At 46.7% G+C, this 21,293-nt stretch overlaps 1 protein-coding gene across 12 annotated transcripts in view; it reads left to right on the forward strand.

The window, feature by feature from the left end:
• The window catches only part of LOC134354592 (serine/threonine-protein kinase PAK 4-like), a 220,052-nt gene that overhangs the window by 184,576 nt on the left and 14,183 nt on the right, over positions 1–21,293 (forward strand). For all 12 annotated transcript variants that reach the window (XM_063063570.1, XM_063063577.1, XM_063063571.1 and 9 more), the window contains 4 exons: positions 917–1,669; positions 9,606–10,055; positions 13,422–13,555; positions 17,383–17,509. In XM_063063570.1, coding sequence (XP_062919640.1) covers positions 917–1,669; positions 9,606–10,055; positions 13,422–13,555; positions 17,383–17,509 — 1,464 coding nt within the window. The remainder of the gene's footprint in view (positions 1–916; positions 1,670–9,605; positions 10,056–13,421; positions 13,556–17,382; positions 17,510–21,293) is intronic.

Here is a 21,293-nt window from a genome sequence, read left to right on the forward strand (position 1 = left end):
TTCTGAGATACTCAAACCACCCTATCTGGCACCAGCAGTCATTCCACATTCAAAGTCACTTAGACCACATTTCTTCCCCATTCTGATGTTTGGTCTGAGCAACAACTGAACCTCTTGACCATGTCTGCATGCTTTTATGCATCGAGTTGCTGCCACATGATTGACTGATTAGATATTTGCATCAACGAGCAGGTGCACAGGTATACCTAATGAAGTGGCCACTGAGTCGAATACTGTATGCTATCTGGAGATTCATCTTGCAGGCATTTACAGTAAAGTAAATACAATAGAATTTATGGAAAGCTATACATAAATAATACATAAAAGGGTGGTTGGGTAGAGATATGCCTCTACCAAAGGAGGTACAAGGTGCTCCTTCCCTCCTCTAGCCTGCAGAGCACCCTTGGGTAAAGTGTAGCACTTGTTTAGCCCCCACTCCACCAGAGCAGGTGGTGTGCATCACAATTCCTGGTTATGCGATCACTGATGCCAGGCAGACAACCTCTGAAGAGTATTGATAATGGCTGGGGTCACCCGTCTTTGTAAAGGCACTGTCCAGTGGCAGTGAAGGCAATGGCAAACCACTTCTGTAGGAAAGCTTGTCAGAAACAATCATGGTCATGGAAAGACCATGATCGCCCACATCATACGACATGGCGCAGAATGATGATAAAGATATACGTTGTATGTGCATAAAGTGACGCTAGACACAGGAGTGTCTGTGCATAACGTGACTGACAGGAAATTATAAATACCGGTGATTGGGGGTGTGGAGGGGTGTGTTCGTGGGTGGTGGTGTTAATCAGCCTTCCTGCTTGGGGAAAAGAACTCTCTTTCAGCTTTGTTTGGCAATTAATTCCTCAAAAAGTATTTCTGTGAATTAAAATATATATTTTCTTTCTTTTCTTCACTTCAGGCCATTGTAAGGGGAAGCAAAGTTGGAATCGACGGCTCACTGAACTGGCTTCTGGATGAATTTGAGAATGTTTCTGTTACTCGTTCCAATTCCCTGCGGAGAGGGAGCCCACCTTCACTGCCCCATCGGGACCAGTCGCAGGATGGCGTGCACAAGAACGGAGTGCACAATAGCCACACTAAGGGTGTCTACTCATCTGAGTTGGAGAGATACCACGATAACAAGGCGAGGACTGAGGGGAGTAAGCCAGGGTCCAGGGATGAGCGGGACCAGGGTAGGGACGACAGGCACAGGAACCGAAATGCTGAGCGGGACAGCGGTCGTGGTCACCCGCAGCAGCCCAGGGGTCAGGAGCCGAGCAGGCCCAACCACCGTGACAGGGAGCTCCGCCCCGATTACCACAGGCACCCTGACAACAGGGGCAAGTCACACCATAAAGTGGACAGCAGGAGAGACCACCACCCGGGCGACCAGGAAGGAAACCACGTTGGTTTCAATGAGCCCGCCAGTTCACAGGAGCGCTCAGCACGGCGAGAGAAGATTGAAGCCGCAGACAAGAGGCCAACGTCCACATACACTGGCGAGATCAGCCCACAGTCCCCAAAGGACAAGCGACCTCTCTCTGGTCCAAATATCCGCTCTCCGAATGTTCCAGATGCTGATGGAACGCGAAAGGGCCTGCATCCATCTGGGAGACCCTTCAATACGTACCCGATGGCTGACGCTGGAACAAGCAGAGGCACCAACAGCCAGGTTTGTATGGCATGCTGCAACTCTCCTTTTTTCCCAAGTTGTTCATTGATCTTTTAATTGCTTAAATAAGCACGTGGAGTTGTGTCAACGAAGGTTTGAACACAAGAGATTTTGTAGATGCTTGAAATCCAGAGCAACACACACAAAATGCTGGAAGAACTGGGCAGGCAAGGCAGCATCCGTGAAGAAGAGTAAACAGTTAATGTTTTGGGTCAGGACTGAAAAGGAAGTGGGTGGGTGTGGGGAAGGAGTACAAGCTGGCAGGTGATAGGTGAGGAGGAAGGAGGGGGTGGGGATGGGAGAGTGAAGTAAGAAGCTGGAAGGTGATAGGTTGAAGAGGAAGGGGGTGGGGATGGGAGTGAAGTAAGAAGCTGGAAGGTGATAGGTTGAAGAAGAAGGAGGGGGCTGGGGATGGGAGTGAAGTAAGAAGCTGGAAGGTGATTGGTTGAAGAGGTCTCACTTACCACCTCCCAGCTGGTACTCATCCCCTTCCCACCACCTTATTCTGGCTTCTGCCCCTTTCCAGTTCTGATGAAGGTTTCAGCCAAAACATTGACTGTTTATTCCTTTCCATAGATGCTGCCTGGCCTGCTGAGTTCCTCCAGCATTTTGTGTCTGTTGCTTAGGATTTCCAGCATTTGCAGATTCTCTTGTGTTTATGGAATTTGTTGTTTTCCGGCAGCATTACCACATGAAGATATAAAAAGTACTGTACATAGTGCAAAAGCAAAGGGATAACGAGATAGTATTTATGAGTTCATTACTGTTGAGAAATCTGATGGTGGAGGGGAAGAAGCTGTTTCTGAACCACTGAATGAGGACCTTGAAGCTCCTGTACACGGTAGTAACGAGAAGAGGGCATGTCTTGTGTGGTGAGGGTCCTTAGCGATAGATGATGCCTTCTTGAGGCACCATATTCTGCAGATGTCCTCAGTGGTGAGGTGGATTGTGCTTGTGATGCGGTTGGCTGAGTCTGTAACCCAGCTTCTTGCAATCCTGTGCATTGGAGGTTGAATACCAGGTTTTTGCAAGAATTTGGCGACGTATTAGATCTGCTGGAACTCCTAACAAAGCAGGCCGCTGGTGTGTCTTTGTGATTGCATTGATGTGTTGGACTCAGGATAGACCCTCCGAGATGCTGAGCCCAGGAACTTAGATCGGCTTCCTGAAAGAAGAATCAGAATCCGGTTTCATATCACTGTCGTATGCTGTGAAAATTTGTTAACTTTGCAGCAGCAGTACATAATAGAAAAAAGTGAATTACAGTAACTATATGTACTAAATAGTTGAAGTTAAATAAGCAGTGCAAAAATAAATGAAGTAGTGAGTAGTCATTGTCCATTCAGAAATCTGATGGCAGAGGTGAAGAAGCTGTTCCTGAATCATTGAGTGTGTGTCTTCAGGCTCCTGTGCCTCCTCCTGATGGTAGGTAGCAATGAAAACAAGTCCTGGGTGATGGGCTCCTTAATGATGGACACCCCCACCATTGAAGCATCACTCCTTGAAGTTGCCTGGATACTAGAGACGCTGGTGCCTGTGTTGGAGCTGACTAAGTTTACAACTCTGCAGTTTATTTCGATCCTATGCAGTAGCACACTTCCCCCCGCCCGGATACCAGACAGCAACGTAGCCAGTTAGAATGTTCTCCATGGTACATATGTGGAAATTTGCAAGTTGACTTTGGTGTTAAATAAAATCTCCTCAATCTCCTAATGAAGTATAGTCACTGTCATGACCTCTTTGTAGCTGCATCGATATGTTGATATCAAAAACCGACAATTTTTTATAGATGTGTAGTGGAGAGGTTATTGAATGGCTCCACCACACTCTGGTATGGAAACATCAATGCCCTTGAATGGAAAATCCAACAAAAAGTAGTGGATATGGCCCAGTTCATCACGGGTAAAGCCTGCCCCACCAGTTAGCCCATCTACACAAAGCGTTGTCACAGGAAGGCATCATCCGTTATCCAGAACCTCCACCACCCAGGGGCATGCTCTCTTCTCGCTGTTGCCGTCGGTGGGATGGTTCAGAAGCCTCAGGACTCACCACCACCAAGTTTAGGAATGGTTATTGCCCCGTGACCAACAGGGACTTGAACCAGTGGAGATTACTCAACTTCACTTCGCCCACAGCAACTGGACTGGCTTTCAAGGGCTCTTCATCTCATGGTCGTGATATTTATTGCTTATTTTTTATTTATTCTTTTTGTATTTGCAGTTTGTCTTTGGCATACTGATTATCCATCCTGTTGGTGAGGTCTTTCATTGATTTTTATTATGGTCATGGATAGCTCTATGGACAGGAAAGGAATGGAGGGTTGTGGGCTGAGTGCAGGTGGGTGGGACTAGGAGGGAGTAAGAGTTCGGCACGGACTAGAAGGGCCGAGATGGCCTGTTTCCGTGCTGCAATTGTTACATGGTTATATGTTGGCCCTAGGATACACCCTCAGAGATGTTGACACCTGGGAACTTGAGATTGCTCACTTTTTCTGCGTCTGATCCCTCATCTTACCCTTTCTGAAGTCCACAATCAGTTCTTTGGTCTTACTGACGATGAGTGCAAGGTTTTTCCGGTGACGCCATTCAACTAGCTGATGTATCTTGTTCCCGTGTGCTTCTCATCACTGTCTGAAGTACTGCCAACAATAGTTGTGTCATCAGCAAATTTACAAATGGCATTTGAGCTGTGCCTAACCACACATGCATGAGTGTAGAGAGAGTAGAGCAGTGAGTTAAGCACACATCCCAGTGTTGACTGTTAGCGAGGTGGCAATGTTATTTTCGATCCACAGAGATTGGTGTGTGCTCTCCTGACTTGCCTTTCCTAAAGACCTTTGTCCTGCTGACATAGAGCGTGAAGTTGTTGTGACACCACTTGACTAGCCGGTCTGTCTTGTTCCTGTACACCTCTCTGTTGCTACTTGAGATTCTGCCAGCAGCTGTGGTTCATTGGCGAATTTATATGTCATTTGTTCCATGCGTAGCCACACAGCCGTGAGTGTAGAGAGTCGAGCAGTGGGCTAGGCACAGATCGTTGAGGTGCGCCTGTGTTAAATTTCAGCAAGAAAGAAGTGGTATTACCGGTCCACACTATAAGGAAGCTGAGGATCCAGTTCCAGCTCAGTTTTATTTATTTATGGAAATACAGCACGGAGTAGGCTCTTCTGGCCCAGCAATCCCTCGAGTTAACCCTAGCCTAATCACATGACAATTTACAGTGGCCAATTAACCTACCAACTGGTAGGTTTTTGGACTGTGGGAGGAAACCGGAGCACCCGGAGGAAACCCACACAATCACAGGGAGAATGTAGAAACTCCTTACAGACAGCGGCAGGAATTGAACCCGGCTCACCGGTACTGTAAAACGTGCTAACGACTGTGCTACCATGCCACCCAGTTATTACTACTAAGGGAATGATGTGATAGTGTCAAATACTGAGCTGTTAACCGATCCCAGAATCCAGTTCAGTTACTGTATTAGTACCGAGGGAATGATGTGATGGAGTAGAATGCTGAGCTGTTACCCATAACTGTAGTCTGATGTATGCCTTGTGGTTGTGAAGAGCAGTGAGATTGTGTGGTGGTAGGTGAATTGCAGCAGGTCCATGTGCTTGGTCAGACAGGAATTGATCAGCGACAACAAACCTTCCAAAGCACTTCGTTGTGGTAGCTGTGAATGCCGCTGGGTGAATTGGCAGCATGAGGTTAGCCTACTGCTTTACAACACTAGTGGTTTATTGGAGGATCGGGCTTCAATTCCCACAGCTGTCTACAAGTGTCTGTATGTTTTTTCCATAACCGTGTGGGTTTCCGCCAGGTGCTCCAGTTTCCTCCCACATTCTAAAGATGTACGGGTTAGGGTTAGTAAGTTGTGGGCATGTTGTATTGGCAATGGAAACATGGCAACACTTGTGGGCAGCTCCCCCAGAACACTGTGGTCACTGAAACAAACAGTACATTTCACTGTATGTTTTGATATTTCAATATAGAAATAAAGGTAATCTAATCCCTCACCTTGCTCTTGGGCACTAGATTCCCTGTTGAAGCAGGTGGGAAACTCAGACTGCAACAGAGGATGAACGTACCTGTAAATGCTTCAGCTAGCAGGTTGGCACGTTTTCAGTACCTGGCCAAGTACACCATCAGAGCCTGAGGGTTCTCTTTGAAAATGAAAGTGGCAGTAAAGAAGGAAGTTATGTTAGCTACGTTGTAATGATCTGTTAGAGCAGGGGTTCCCAATTTTTTTCATACCATGGACCAATACCATTAAGCAGGGGGTACATGGAGGCCAGGTTGGGAACCCTTGGATTAGAGCACTGTGTTCAATTGTGGACTTTGGCCTGGCATACCGAGGCCTCGGTCCCTGATGACGGATGCTGCTTTCCTGAGTCAGTGTTTCATGTAGATGTACTCAGTGGGGAGGACGGCTTTACCTGTGTTAGACTGGGCCATATTCACTACTGTTTTGTAGGAGTTTCCATTCAAGGGCTTTGGTGTTTCCGTACCAGGCTGTGATGCAGCCAGTCAATATATGCTCCACATATCAATAGAAGTTTGTCAGAGTTTTAGATGTCATGCCATCTCTGATTGTAGAGGGATTTTAACATTGACATCTGGCCTAGAAGGAGGCTTATCATAGGAAGGTTGCACAATTTTATTAATATTTCATGAAAGCTGTAAGCAATGCCCTTTGTAATCTTCTAAATTTAATAGCATGAGACAGACTGGTGATGTGCAGATTCACCATACACTGCACATCTGCTCCAGTTTTCCTGTCTCAATGGGTAAGCTGGAGTGGGAACACTAAGAATAAATACATCATGTCTTTCTTGTGATTAACTAATTACATAGCTGAGTTCAATTCTCAAAGGCCTCCTGTCATATAAATGACATTTCATAACTGGTCCAAGACCAATAATTTTATCTTCAAACCATGATTTCCCACATTCAGGATCATTAAGCCAGTAAGCATGCCTGCCCAAAGAATCTATGATTGCACCTCTACCACTCTATCCCCCCACACATACCCCCCTCTATTCCCCCACCACGCGCCCCCCTCTATTCCCCCACCCCCACCACGCACCCCTCCTCTAGCCCCCCCACACACCCTCCCCCCTCTGGCCCCCCACCCCCACTCTATCCCCTCTAGTCCCCACTCTACCCCCCAGCCCCCCACTCTACCCCCCAGCCCCCTACTCCATCTGCCCCCAACTTCCTCTTTCCCCTTTGTCACCCCGTTACAATCAACAATTGGCAAGACTGCCCATTTCCTTTGCAGTTTGCTTACTGTGCAAAGATTGTCTCCAGTCTTCCTACGTTACAGTGGAAATCTCATCACAAAAGTATTTCAAAACAGAACTGTAACTGATGCTGGATTCCCTGAATAAATTGTGGAACCTCTCAGTAGGCTGTGGGGAAACGAATAGTTAACAGCACAGGTTGATACCCCTTCATCAAGGTTTTTAATTGTGTTATTTTATTCTTTATTTATTAGCGATACAGCACGGAGTAGACCTTCTAGCCCCAGCAACCCCACAGGACTGATTTAACCCTGACCGAGTTATGGGCTAACTTACAGTGACCAATTAACCTACCTGGGTAGCTATGTCTTTGAACTATGGGAGGAGACCGGAGCACCCAGAGAAAAGCAACGTGTTCCACAGGGACTCCATTCAGAATGGTGCCAGAATCGTAGCCTAACTCCAGAACGCCCCAAACTCTAATAACATCACACTATCCACTCCACAACTCTGGCGCCCACGTTCAAAGTAAATTTATTATCATTAAGTAGATCTATGTCACCATGTACACCCCTGAGATTCATTTTCTCGTGCACATTGACAGTGAATGCAAAAAAAGAATCAGTAAAAGACCGCACACAACAAAGACAGACAAACGACCAATGTGCAAAAGGCAACAAGTTATGCAGGTAGAAAACAATAAATTAATATTGAGAACACGAGTTGTAGAGTCCTTAGAACCGGGTCTGTAGGTTGTGGAATCAGTTCAGAGTTGTAGAGGGTGAAGTTATTCATGCTGGTTCAGGAGTAATAACTGTTCCTGAATGTTTTGCTGAGAGTCCTGAGGCTCCTGTACCTCCTTCCTGATGGCGGCAGTGAGAAGAGAGAATGGACTAGATGGTGATGGATGCTGCTTTCCTGCAACAACGCTTCTTGTAGATGTGCTCAGTGATGGAAAGGGCTTTACCTGTGATGGACTGGACGGTATTCACCAACACCTCACTGGCCCTAAAGCATGTTGGATGTCCTTAAACACCTTGGAGATGCAAGTATTCTTCTCCCAAAATGAAAGGAGGTTGAATGCAAATTCCTGTCTCCAGCCCTCTATAACTTGTGTGCAGGAGGTCCTAGCTCTTGGCTGTTGTTCCCTGTCACAGCAAGACACACGAAAGCCTCGACTTTCTCATCAGTGATGAGGGGAGGGTTTACCTTCCCTTGTGTTGGACGTACTGAGGCAGCTAACCTGCTTTATGATGCAATATCTGCTGTGACCTCAGCGTTAAACTGACCCGGGTTGTATGCTGCTCTCGGTGGATGTTAAATTTCAATGTTACCAAACATGGTTCATATCTGCTGTTTTTTACGGTTTGGTCTTTAAGAATGCTGGGGCTTTTATGTCATAAAATGTGTGCGTTGGTGGAAAATGTTTAGACAAGGCGATTGATGGAGTCATGCCGAGATTGAGCAACATCTGTCATAGTTTGGATTTTTGTTTTTCGTACTTTCAGACATTTTTTCCTTCTTTCCTATCCTTGCCCTGTCTGCTGTTCCCAGCACGAGTCCCTAATGCATCCCAACCTATTCCATGCCTGCTTTTCCCTCTCTTCCCTCAACCCTTCTTCAACAAGCCTTGCTTGGTGCACTGCATCCTTTGGCACCCACCCCTCCCCCCACCCTGGTGCCCTCCCCCTCCGTGCACTCCTCCTTTTAACCCCCCCCCCACTTCCCTTCCTTCAGGCAACCCTCCCACCCTTCCCTCCTTCCCTCTTAGAGGTTCACATTTTCTACCTCTTTCCTATCCGATTTGCTGGCTTAATTCCTTGGTTGAGATGTGCCCTGTTGGGATAGATGGCTAACATGTTGAAGTATTCGCTCTAAACGTTGGAAGAATGAACGGTGGTCTTGTTTCACCTGGAATTGATGAGCTGTTGGCTGTGAGGTGGTATCTCTGCAGAGAGGCTTGGCTCTTATGGACAGAAATTCTCAAGTACTGGAGAATTTTTGGTACTTTCTGTCTCTGAAGGGGTGGATATTTAGTCATGAAGTATATCCAAGTCGAGTAATAGATTATTGGGCATCAAGTGAAGAGGATGGAAAGGTAGATGAGACAAGTGTTACTCAGGGCGGATTGAATGGTGGAGCAGGGCGGAGTACATTAAGGCCAAGATTGGTACGTTTTCAGCTTCCACTTGAGGATAAGGTGGTGTACAGGGCTGTCGAAAGAAGGCCCCTGCACTCAAATAATGTGCTTATCTCTGTGTGTGTCTCTTAGCTCTCTCTGTCTTTTGGTCCTTGAGTCAGGGAGCGCAGACTAGTGAGAGGGAGAGCCTGTCTGAGCCTGGTTGGGATGTGGGATGGACTGTAGTTTTTGAATGCAGATCATGGTGTCTGGGGCTTTGCTATTGGTTGCGGGGGTGGGTGATACTTTTGCTGTTGTTTGTGCATGGGGGTCTTTGGGATTCTAGCATTATTCTGTCTCTCATTCTGTGGGTTTTTTACTGTTTCGTGGATGTCTGTGAAGAGTAAGAGTTTCAGGTTGTATATTGTATACATTCTCTGATATTAAGTTGAACCATAAAAGTTGGCTAATTCCCTCAGCTACACTGACCTGTGGTCAGCTGGGTGAGTGAGTTCAGCAGTGCACATAACTAATGTGGATCTAGTTTCTCTAACGTGTTCTCCCTTTGTGCGAAGGTTGATGTCAGGGTAGGAGTACCTCACGATGTCCGGCACAATGGCCCCACTGCCACCAAGAACAGTGCAAATAAGCCGGAACAGGGTCACTTCAAGCCGACCCACGTGGAGGCAGTGCACCCGGGCCTGTCCCCCCACGCCTCCGACACGCACCTGGCACGCAGTCCTCAGACCAGCTCCCAGCCTTCGTACCCAGCACAGCCCCCGGCCCCTGACTCCAGGTCGCCCCAGCGTGAGCCGCAGAGGGTGTCCCACGAGCAGTTCCGAGCAGCCCTGCAGATGGTGGTGGATCCGGGTGACCCCCGGACATACCTGGACAATTTCATTAAGATTGGCGAAGGCTCGACCGGGATCGTCTGCATCGCCACTGTGAAGACTACAGGCAAGCTGGTGGCAGTGAAGAAGATGGACCTGAGGAAACAGCAGAGGAGGGAGCTGCTCTTCAATGAGGTAAGCTGGGTCACGGAGGTCTTCACTGCACTCGCGGCCCCTGACCGCCTGGGTAGTGGAGAGTCGATAGAGATGTACAGCGGAAGGTTTCTTTCACAGAGTTGTGGGTGCACGGAACGCCCCACCACGGGTGGTGATAGAGGCAGATACACTGGGGACATTTAGCTAAGACGGATGAGTGAGCTAGGGCTTTCCTCTTCAGAGCGAAGGGGGATGAGAGGTGACTTGAAGAAGTGTACAAGATGACAAGAGGCATAAATCGAGTAGACAGCCAAAGACCTTTTCCCAGGGCAGAGATGGCTAATACGAGGGGGCTTAATTTTACTATGACTGGGGGAGAGTTTAGGGGGTGTTAAGAGTTTTTTTACCCCCAGAGAATAGTGGGTGTGTGGGGAAACACCCTGCCAGGATGTTTATAGAAGCAGATACATTTAAAAGCCTGTTAGCTAACCACATGGATGATGGAAAAATGGAGGGCTATGAGGGAGGGAAGGGTTAGATTGATCTTGGAGTAGAGTATAAGGTCCACACAGCATCATGGGCTGAAGGTCCTGTACTGTGCTGTAATGTTCTGATGTGGTCAGGCAGGAGAGAGCAGATATTTGCTGACAAGCTCAGCACAGCGTGGCAGGTAGACGGCTGCTTCCAAGGTACTTTCCAGCTTGTGCGTGTCACTTGTGACATTCTATCGCATGTATTGTACAGTAAATCTGCCTCTTGTCCTCGTTAGCTTCATTTTCCTCCCAACATTCACCTATTCTGTACCCCCCCTCCACCTCCCCATTCCATCCCTCCCTCTCCCACCACGCCCGTTCCTCCATCTCCCTCTCCTTCCCTTTCTCCCTCCCTCCAACCCCTCCCCCTCTCCCTGCCAGCCCATCCTACCCTCTCCCATCTCCCTTTCTCCCCCCCCCCCCACCTGCTTCTGTTCCATCACTGCAAGGCCAGGGACTTTCTGTTCACTCACATCAGTATAATGCAGATGAGTTGAGGCTGGCTTTTTGACAATGCAGGGAATCCCCAGCCCTGCCCAGTTCCTAGACACATCCTGGCACACAGTGAAGGGCAAGAATCATCACCAGGGTGCTCATTCTTGAGCAAGACTGACAACATATCACCAACCAAACCTGGAATATTGCCGTGGCCTGGTTTACATCTGATCTAAGACAGCATCCAACTCTCCTAGACGGCAGTGGAGGTTGAGGCAAATTAACTCCCAAAGTAAACTAAATTACCTGTGAAATAGTTTCCTTGCATTTGGAGGAAGCACTGCTCATACTCAAACTGAGGGATGGTTTTGTGTTAATTGGTTTTGGCTAGTGAGCTTAACCTGGTATTTAATGAAGGTAATGGGAGCATAGTGATTGTTCATTAGTAAAGGCTGCCACACTAACGTAGCAGTTAACGCAATGCTATTACAGCTCAGGGCACTGGCATTCAGAGTTGAATCCCGGCATCCTCCCCGAGGGATCCCCACGCCCACTTCCCCCGAGGGGTCCCCATGCCCCCCCCCCCCAGAACGCTTGGGTTTCCCTCAAGTGTTCCGGTTTCCTCGCACTTCCCAAAGATGAATCGGGTAGATAAATTGTCTGTGATTGATTGGCTTAGGGCTAAATCAGTGTTGCTGGGTGGCATGGCTCGAAGGGCCTGAAGGACCTATTCTGTTATGTCCCTGCCAAAGGAGGTGTAAGATGCTCCTTCCCTCTGCTAGCCTGTAGGTCACCCTTGGGCAAGGTGTAGCACCTGCTTAGCCCCTCCCCCGGGATCAGGGTCGCGTGAAGCCATGGAAGCAGGTGGTGTCCTAGTTATGTGACCACTGATGCCAGGCAGACAATCTCTGTAGATATTGACGATGGCTGGGGTCACCCCTCTTGTAAAGACACTGCCCAGAAAAAGGCAACGGCAAACCACTTCTGTAGAAAAATATGTCAAGAACGTTCATGGTGACCATGATCGCCCAAGTCATAGACACGGTACATGGTGATGGTGATGATGACTCTAAATCAGAGGTTCCCAACGTTTTTTATGCCCTGGAACCCTACCATTCACCATGGGGTTTGTGGGCCTCTGGCTGCGAACACCTGCTAAGGCAATAAAATAAAATTGTCACAGAGGCTGCTCCTAGAACTGGCAGGATCTGTGGGAATCTGAACAGTTCAAGACAAAAAAATGTGCATGAAGTATAGTGGATCTGCATTTTCTGTAGCAGTCTTGACTGAGAAAATGTTTCTGGTGTTTACTTGGTGAAAATAATCCTGAAGCCAGCTTCACACCAGCTGTCTGTGACCAGATCACAAGAGCAGCAGCTGACGGCCATCCCTCTGGGCACACAAAAGTTCCTCGGGTTACTGGCACAGTTGCTGGAGGACAGACGCACAAACAGCCCTCTTTCCTTCCTGCCCGCTGCCCCCCTGCCCAGCTTGGCCACTTTCCTTTAGGAAGCTGTGAGATCAGGCTGTTCGTTGGAGAAAGCAGCACGCACAAAGTGCTGGAGGATTTCAGCAGGGCAGGCAGCATCTATAGGGAGAATTAGACAGTCGATGTTTTGGGACAATACCCTTTATCAGGACTGGAAAGGAAGGGGGCAGAAGCCAGAACAAGAAGGTGGAGGGAGGGTGATAGGTAAAGCCAGATGGGTGGGGGGGGGAGGATTGAAGTAAGAAGTTGGGAGGTTGATAGGTTGTAAAGGTAAAGGGCTGAAGAGGAAGGAGTCTGATAGGAGAGTAGAGTGGACCATGGAGGAAAGGGAAGGAGGAAGGGCGGCAGAGGGAGGTGATGGGAAGGTGAGGAGAAGAGATTTCCTGCTTGTGAAGCCCTCTTCACTGCATTACCATTTCCTGGGAGTGTGTGGACCTGCTGCCCCTCAGCTTCGTGTGAGCCAGGTTGGTTCCCCGAGCTCTGGCACTGTCTCTTTAGAGTTTGCATGTTCTCCCTGTGACCGTGCGGGTTTCCACCCGATGCTCTGGTTTCCTCTCTGGTTCCAAAGACACGCCGGGTGATGAGTTAGTTGACCACTGTAAACTGTCCCAAGTGTTGGTGAGAGGTAGAATTAAGGGCGTCAAAGTTTACGGGGAGACCAGATGAGGGAGGAGGTGGCTGGGTGGGGCAGGATGGAATGAAATAAGAAACTGGGAGGTGATACGTGGAAACAGGTGAAGGGCTGAAGAAGAAAGAATCTGATAGGAGAGGAGAGTGGACCAGAGGAGAAAGGGAAGGAGGGGAACCAGGTTGAAGGGGTTTAGTCACAATGTCGACTGTTTACTCTTTTCCACAGGTGCTGCCTAACCTGCTGAGTTCCTCCAGCATTTTGTGTGTTTTGCTCAGTGCATCACATTATAGCATTCCCTCGTTTCTTCCCCTCTGCAGGTTGTGATAATGCGAGACTACCATCATGAAAACGTGGTGGAGATGTACAATAGCTATCTGGTGGATGACGAGCTGTGGGTAGTGATGGAATTCCTGGAAGGAGGGGCACTGACTGACATCGTAACGCACACCAGGTATGGTTCAGAGTGCAATGACATATTCAGAGACTCAAAACCTCTTCCTAGAGCAGAGATTTCCAGCCTGGGGTTCACAGACTGAATGGTATTAATCCATGGTATAAAAAAAGTTGGGAGCCCCTGTCCAAGATCCTTCAACACAAAGTCTAGACTGATGCTTCACTGACGTACTGCAAGGGTACTAATTTTTCACTTGGGGGCAAGTACGATCAGAATTAGGCCATTCAGACCATCGGGTCTGCTCCTACACGCCATCATAAGCTGTCTTATTATCCCCCTCAACCCCATTCTTCTGCATTCTCCCTGGTAATCTTTGACACCCTGACTACTATCAACTTCCAGCTGAAATGTAGCCAATGACTTTAATCGAGTATTAATTGGAAACACTTACTAAGCTCCCAGATGGACAGTAAAGGTCCTGTTATGCTCTTTTAAATGAATTTCAGAGAAAACCTTTGGAAGGATGTGCTGACACTGGAGAGGGTTTAAAGGAAGTTCACGGAAATGTTTCCAGGATTGAACGGCTTGCCATATTTGAAATGTTTGATGGCTCTGGGCCTGTACTCACTGGAATTCCGAAGAATAAGAGGGGACATCATTGAAACCTATCAAAATGTTAAAAGTTCTCAAAATGTGGAGAGGATGTTTCCTATAGTGGGAGAGTCTAGGACCAGTGGACCTAGTCTCAATGGAGGGGCATCCTTTTAGAAGGGAGTTTAGGTATTTATTTAGCCAGTGAGTGCTGAACCTCTGGAATTTGTTTATTTTTAGAAGCTTTTTGTTTGACGCATGTCTCCGGGGTTGTACACCTAATGGGTTCTCTTTTTCCCTCACTTTTCTGCTCAGTAGGTTTTTTTTTGTTATCACAAAATTTTGTTTTCAATCTTTAAGATGATGGGTTTTTTTTTGAGGCATTGTAAGTGTTGTTACTTCGATGTACTCATGTCATTTTTCCTATATATACAATAAAAAGATTTGAAAAGAAAAAAGGAATTTGTTGCCACAGGCAGCTGTGGAGGCCAAGTTTTTACTAATATTTAAGGCAGAGATTGATAGATTCTTGATTGGACAGGGCATGAAGGCATGTAGAGAGAAAGCAGAAGATTGAGGCTGAGAGGAAAAATGGATTAGCCATAATGAAATTGTGGAGAAGACTTGATGGGCCAAAGGCCCCAATTCTGCTCCTATATCTTGTGGTCTAAAATATTCCGTCCTTAGTTGGTTAAAATTCCTACAGAATAGACTGTGCTCATTATTGTACCACTGTTTCCAAGAGCTTGCTGAGCACAAAGCAGCTTCTGTGCCTCCTACATGACAGTGGTGTCTATATTTAAGAAGTACTTCACTGACTATAAAGTACTTTGGACTGCTGTGAAAGGGATGTGGAAGTTGCTATAGAAACACAAATCTGTTTGAGCACAAGCAGATGGTTCAAAGCAGGATCCGAGGTTGTTATACTCATGGTGATGTACAGCCCTTGATGCAGCCGAGTGCAAGGAGACCATAATCTACAGGACCAGAATAAGGCCATTTGGTCCATTTTCCCTCTCAGCCCCAACCTCCTGCCAAGTCCTCGTATCCCTTCATGCCCTGACTAATCAAGGCATTCTAACTGGCTGCATCACCGTCTGGTATGGGGGGGGGGTGGTGGTGGTGGGGGCTACTGCACAGGATCGAAATAAACTGCAGAGAGTTGTAAGCTTAGTCAGCTCCATCATCGGCACCAGACTCCGTAGTATCCAGGACATCTTCAAGGAGCGATGCCTCAAAAAGGCGGCATCCACCAGCGAAGACCCCCATCACCCAGGACACGCCCTCTTCTCTTTTCTACCATCAGGGAGGAGGTACAGGAGCCTGAAGACACACACTCAACGATTCAGAAACAGCTTCTTCCCCTCTGCCATCTGATTGCTGAATGGACAATGAACCCGTAAACACTACCTCACCACTTCTTTATTTCCACTTTTGCACTACTTAATTAATTTAACTTTATATAATATATAGATATTTTTACTGTTATTCTGTTTTTTCTCTCTCTACCATTGTACTGCTGCCGCAAAGTCAAAGATTTCACAATGCCCATGATATTAAACCTGATTCTGATACTGACCTCTGCCTTAAATATACCCAGTGGCTTGGCCTCCACAGCTGCCTGTGGCAACGAATTCCACAGATTCACCACCCTCAGGCTAAAGAAATTCCTCCTCATCTCCGTTCTAAATGGATATCCCTCTTTTCTGAGACTGTGTCCTCTGGTCTTAGACGCACCCATCCCCCACCATAAGGAACGTCCTTTCCACACCCACTCTACGTTAAGGTCAGGTGTTCAAAAAGGAGAGAAGGGGTGTTGAGGGGAAACAATGAAAGTCCTCTCTTGGCTGCCTCGGCCACCACTGATCCACTCTCCCAGCAGCTGACTGGTCCTGTGCCCAGAGTTCAGCTCGAGCACTAGCTTTCAAACAGAAATTGAGAGGAGATTCAAAGAAGTGGTTTCCAAGGTTACGGAAGAGGCATGGTAGACTGAATGGCGGCGCCCCGTGTTGCCTGACCCAGTGAAAAGGAGAGGAAAGTAAAATGCCCTTACTCTCAAATGAAAAAAGCATACACAAAGCAGAAGTGGTCACTACACCCCATGAATAATAATGGATCTGGATTCAGTTGTTCTGAATAAATAGGCTGCTTTTCTTTGAAGCAAATCTTTCATCTTTTTTGCTCAGCTAGAAACTTTGGTTGATTTAAAACTTTAATTATTGCGATCAGCTCCAACACTATATTGAAGTTTGCCGGTGGCGCTGTTGTTGTGGGCCATATCAAAGGTGGTGATGAATCAGCATACAGGGGAGACTGAAAATGTGGCTGTGTGCGTGTCATAAAAACAGCCTCTCACAATGACAACAAGACCAAGGACATCAGGAGAGGGAAACCAGAGGTCCATGAGCCAGTCCTCATCAGAGAATCAGAGCTAGAGAGGTTTCAGCAACTTTAAATTCCTGAGTGTTATTATTTCAGAGGAGCTGTTCTGGGTCCAGCATGGAAATACAATTGTGAAGAATGCACATCAGCACTTCTACTTCTTTAGGAAACTGAGGAGATTTGGCATGGCATCAAAACCTTTGACAAACTCCTCTAGATGTGTGGTGCAGAGTGTATTGACTGGCTACATCACAGCTTGGTATGGAAACACTAATATCTTTGAATGGAAAATCCTAAAAAAGGTAGTGGATTTGGCCCAGTACACCATGGGTAAAGCCCTCTCAACCATTGAGCACGTCTACATGAAACACTGTTATAGGAAAGCAACATCCGTCATCAGAGATCCCCACCACCCAGGCCATGTTCTCTTCCTGCTGCTGCCCTCAGGAAGAAGGTACAAGAGCCTCAGGACTCACACCACTGAGTTCAAGAACAGTTACTACCCCCTCAACATTAAGGTTCTCGAATAAAAGGGGATAACTATACTCACTTGCCCATCATTCAGATGTTTCCACAATCAGTGATCTCACTCGGAGGACTCTTTGTCTCATTACTTCACGTGTTCGTTATTTATTGATATTTACTTACATTTGCATTTGCACAGTTTCTTGTCTTCTGCATTCTGGTTGATCTTTCATTAGTCCTGTTGTTGCTACTATTCTGTAGATTTACCAAGTATGCCTGCCAGAAAATGAACCTCAGGGTTGATTGTGGTGACATACGTATATGTACTTTGAAAATAAAATCTACTTTGAACTTTGAAGGAAAGGAATCTTTCCTGCTGTTTTAAATGATAAAGAGGTTAAAGGTATCAGCTACCTGATGATAATGGCTTAATTTCTGTGTCACAGGATGAATGAAGAACAGATAGCGACAGTCTGCTTGTCTGTGCTAAAGGGTTTGGCCGTCCTCCACGCACAAGGGGTGATTCACCGAGACATCAAGAGCGATTCCATTCTCCTAACCCATGATGGAAGGGTAGGTGCATGTTGCATGCCATTGCAGCCTTTTTGAAATTATAAACAGGAAATCTGCAGATGCTGGAAATCCATAGCAACATACACACAAAATGCTGGACCTGCTGAGATCCTCCAGCATTTTGTGTGGGTTGTTTTTGAAATTATGATGCTCCTCCTTTTGTTATGTTAGTGACAGTCTCTGTAAATCATCTTTATCCTACACAAGGTAATGTGATTTAATGATTCATCATCACATCATGTGCTGTTTCGTATGACGTGGGTGATAATAGTCTATAACTGCGATTGTTCTTGGCAAATGTGGTTTGCCATTGCCTTCTGGGCAATGTCTTTACATGGCGCGTTACCCCACCCCTGATCAATACTCTTTGGAGATTGTCTGCCTGGCGTTAGTGGTCACATAACCAGGACGTGTGATATGCACCAGCTGCTCGTACGACCATCCACCACCTGCTCCCCTGGCTTCACGTGAGGGTCTAGGCAGGTGCTACACCTTGCCCAAGGGCGACCTGTAGGCTAGCAGAGGGAAAGAGTGCCTTAAACTCCTTTGGTAGAGATGTATCTCCATCTCGCCACCCTAAATTTTGTATACCTTTATCAAATCTCCCCTCATTCTCCTACACTCCAGGGAATAAATCCTAATCTGTTCAACATTTTTCTGATAACTCAAGTCCTGGCCAATATCCTTGTAAATTTTCCCTGTTCTCTTTCAAGCTTATTTACATCTTTCCTGTAAGCAGGTAACCAGAACTGCACACAGTACTCCAAACTATGTCTCACCACGTCTTATACAGCGACAACATAACATTCCATCTCCAATACTCAATACTTTGATTTCTGGAGGCCAATGTGCCGAAAGCTTTCTTTACAACTCTTTATCTGCCTGTGCTGCCACTTTCTTGGAATTATGGATCTACATTCCCAGCTCCCTCTTCTACCGCAGTCCTCAGTGCCACACTGTTCACTGTGTAAGTCCTACCCTGGTTTGTCCTCCCAAAGTGCAACACCTACCTTGTCTGCATTGATTTCTGTCTGCCATTTCCCCAGCTGGTCCAGAACCCGCTGCAAGCTTTGATAGCACTGGACAACAAAGATTTTGCTTTCTGAATTCTTTTGGGTTTATCTTATTTATTTCTATTTATTTATTGAGATACAACACAGAGTATTGTATCCATCCCCTCCAGTGATGCCACCCAGCAACCCCCGATTTAATCCCAGCCTAATCACGGGATTATTTACAATGAACCTACTAATCACTACGTCTTTGAACTGTGGGAGGAAACCAGAGCACCCGGAGGAAACCCACGCGGTCACGGAGAGATCGTATAAACTCTTCACAGGCAGCAGCGGGAATTGAACCTGTGTCACTGGTGCTGTAAATTGTTGTGTTAACCACTACACCATCATGGGCTGTTTGTTGATCATGAATATCACACACCATTTTAAAAAAATCACCTGTGCTTATTTCAATTCATAATTCGAGCCAATTAAAACATTGCCCACAATGTACGCTAGGAAGTTTTCTATCTTGTCAGGTGTGCCTGGGCAGGATGAATGCTGTACGGCAGAACAGGTTTTAGAGAAACAGGACATGGAGTCCACTGGTGTCCTCTACGCCAGCGATCATGGTGTCATCTGCAAACTTGCTGATTCAGTTTGCCATCAGACCCTCCAATCAGCGAGTTCATCTTGAACATACTTGAGTAGTCAATAGCCGGCTGGTGACATAGTGGCATCAGCGAAGGCTCCCGAGTCCGAATCCAGCTGGCTTCCTTGCACACTTTCCATCCATGCTGGGTTGAGCGTCAAACTCACAACTCGGCCTCGTAAAAATAAGAATGCCTGCTTTAAAAAAAATGCCATCATGACGGCATCCCAATGACTCTACTCAGAGTTAAAGGCTTTCTTCTTCTTCTTCTTCTTCTACTAGAGTAGTCAATAGTCTTGTAGCAGCAGGATAGACGCTGTCCCTGGGTCTGGGAGGTGTTAGATAGAATGTCAGACCTGTTAGAATCTTTAATTATTTTGGCTACTTTGGAAAGACCATAAGACATAGGAGCAGAATTAGGCCATTCAGCCCATTGAGTTTGCTGCTTGATTTTCCTGGTTTCTCCCTGTGACTTTTGATTCCTTTCCTAATCAAGAGCCTGTCAACCTCCATTTTAACTATATACACCCAATGTCTTGGTTTCCATTGCCAAGTGGACGGACAGTCCACAATGGGGGGGTGGGGGGGGCAGGTGGATGCTTTTGGGAGGCAGTATGCCCTCTCCTCCCCACTGCCCCTCACAGTTGTGCGTCACCCCCTCCAATGTATCCTCTTCTCTAGTACACCATGCTCTTCTCGTTTCTACACTGGCTCTCACATTTTGGTGTACATGTGCACTCTATCCCTCTGCATGTTTCAGCTCCCCTCCTCTCACTCACACTAGCAATCTCCTCCCCCCCGCCTGCTCAGATTTAGATTAATTTATTTATTGCATGTACATCGAAGCGTACAGCCCTCCTCATGTATCTTGGGCTGTGATTTGTCAGTAAGCACGTTTTCTGTTCCATTTGCTGTGCGCACAGCAGTATGGAAGATACACAGCAGGGTTCAGCTAATTGTTCAGTGACTATGTCATGCTGCCTTTGAAGATTTCTGTAAGTCTGAGGGAGTTGCATTGGCCACATGGACAAGAATTATTCCCCTGATGTGGCAGTTATTACCTTTGATTTTAGTTATTAAAAGGATGATTCTGTTTCGGGGCACTAAATAACTGAACTATAAAATTATAGAGCACTTAATTCTGGCCACAGCTTGCTTTAGTTGGATGTGAATGCCCCTATGTGGCCATGTGAGGTACTGTGTGTGAGATTTCTCATCTGCAGGAGGGCTGGAATTAAATGGAGTCAGAGTTTCTTTCAAAAACATGAGAGATTCTGCACATGCTGGAAATTCAAAGAAACACACACAAAATGCTTGGAGGAACTCAGCAGGCCAGACAGCACCTGTAGAAATGAATAAGCAGTCTACATTTCCGGCCGAAACCCTTGTTCAGGACTGGAAAGGAAGGGTCTCAGCCCGAAACGTCGATTGTTTATTCTTTTCCATAGATGCTGCCTGACCTGCTGAGTTCCTTCAGTGTTTCTTTATTTTTGTTGACATTTAAATTGTTTCATAATCAAAAACACATTCTTCCAGTGGTCTGTTGGTTTCTGTGATCACCAACTGTCTTCCAACGTGTTGGAACATGCATTTGTTTTGAATTAATTACAAATGAAAAAGAAACAGCTGGCAAATTAGCTGTGCAGTATTGGGATCCGGGTTTCTACAGTGTTCCTTCTGCCTAACGTGATAAAGGCATTGAACCATATGGACCTAAGAACAGCGACCAGCAGGAGGACGAAAGATCAAAGGAATTAAAGACATCTCAAAAGCTAAATTTAAAGAATGAAATGTACAAGATGATAAGAGGCATCGATCAAGTGGGCAGCAGGGTGGAAGTGGCTAAGACGTGGGGCGTAATTTGAAGGTATTGTGAGGAAAGTATAGGGGGTGTCCCAGAGTTAAGTTATGTACACCGAGAGCGGTGGCTGCTTGGAATATCTGCAGGGGTGATGGTAGAGGCAGGTGGCTTCGGGGCATTAAAGACAATCTTAGGAAGAGGGATATTTGAGAGGGAAGGGTTGGACTGATTTAGCACTGTGTTAAATGGTCAGCACAACATCGTGGACCGAAGGGCCTGTACTGTTCTTTGCTCCTGGTTTAGTTGTGGAATTCCAGTCTTCAGTATGAAGTGAAA

Source organism: Mobula hypostoma, chromosome 12, assembly GCF_963921235.1.
Source record: "Mobula hypostoma chromosome 12, sMobHyp1.1, whole genome shotgun sequence".
Classification (NCBI taxonomy): domain Eukaryota; kingdom Metazoa; phylum Chordata; class Chondrichthyes; order Myliobatiformes; family Myliobatidae; genus Mobula; species Mobula hypostoma.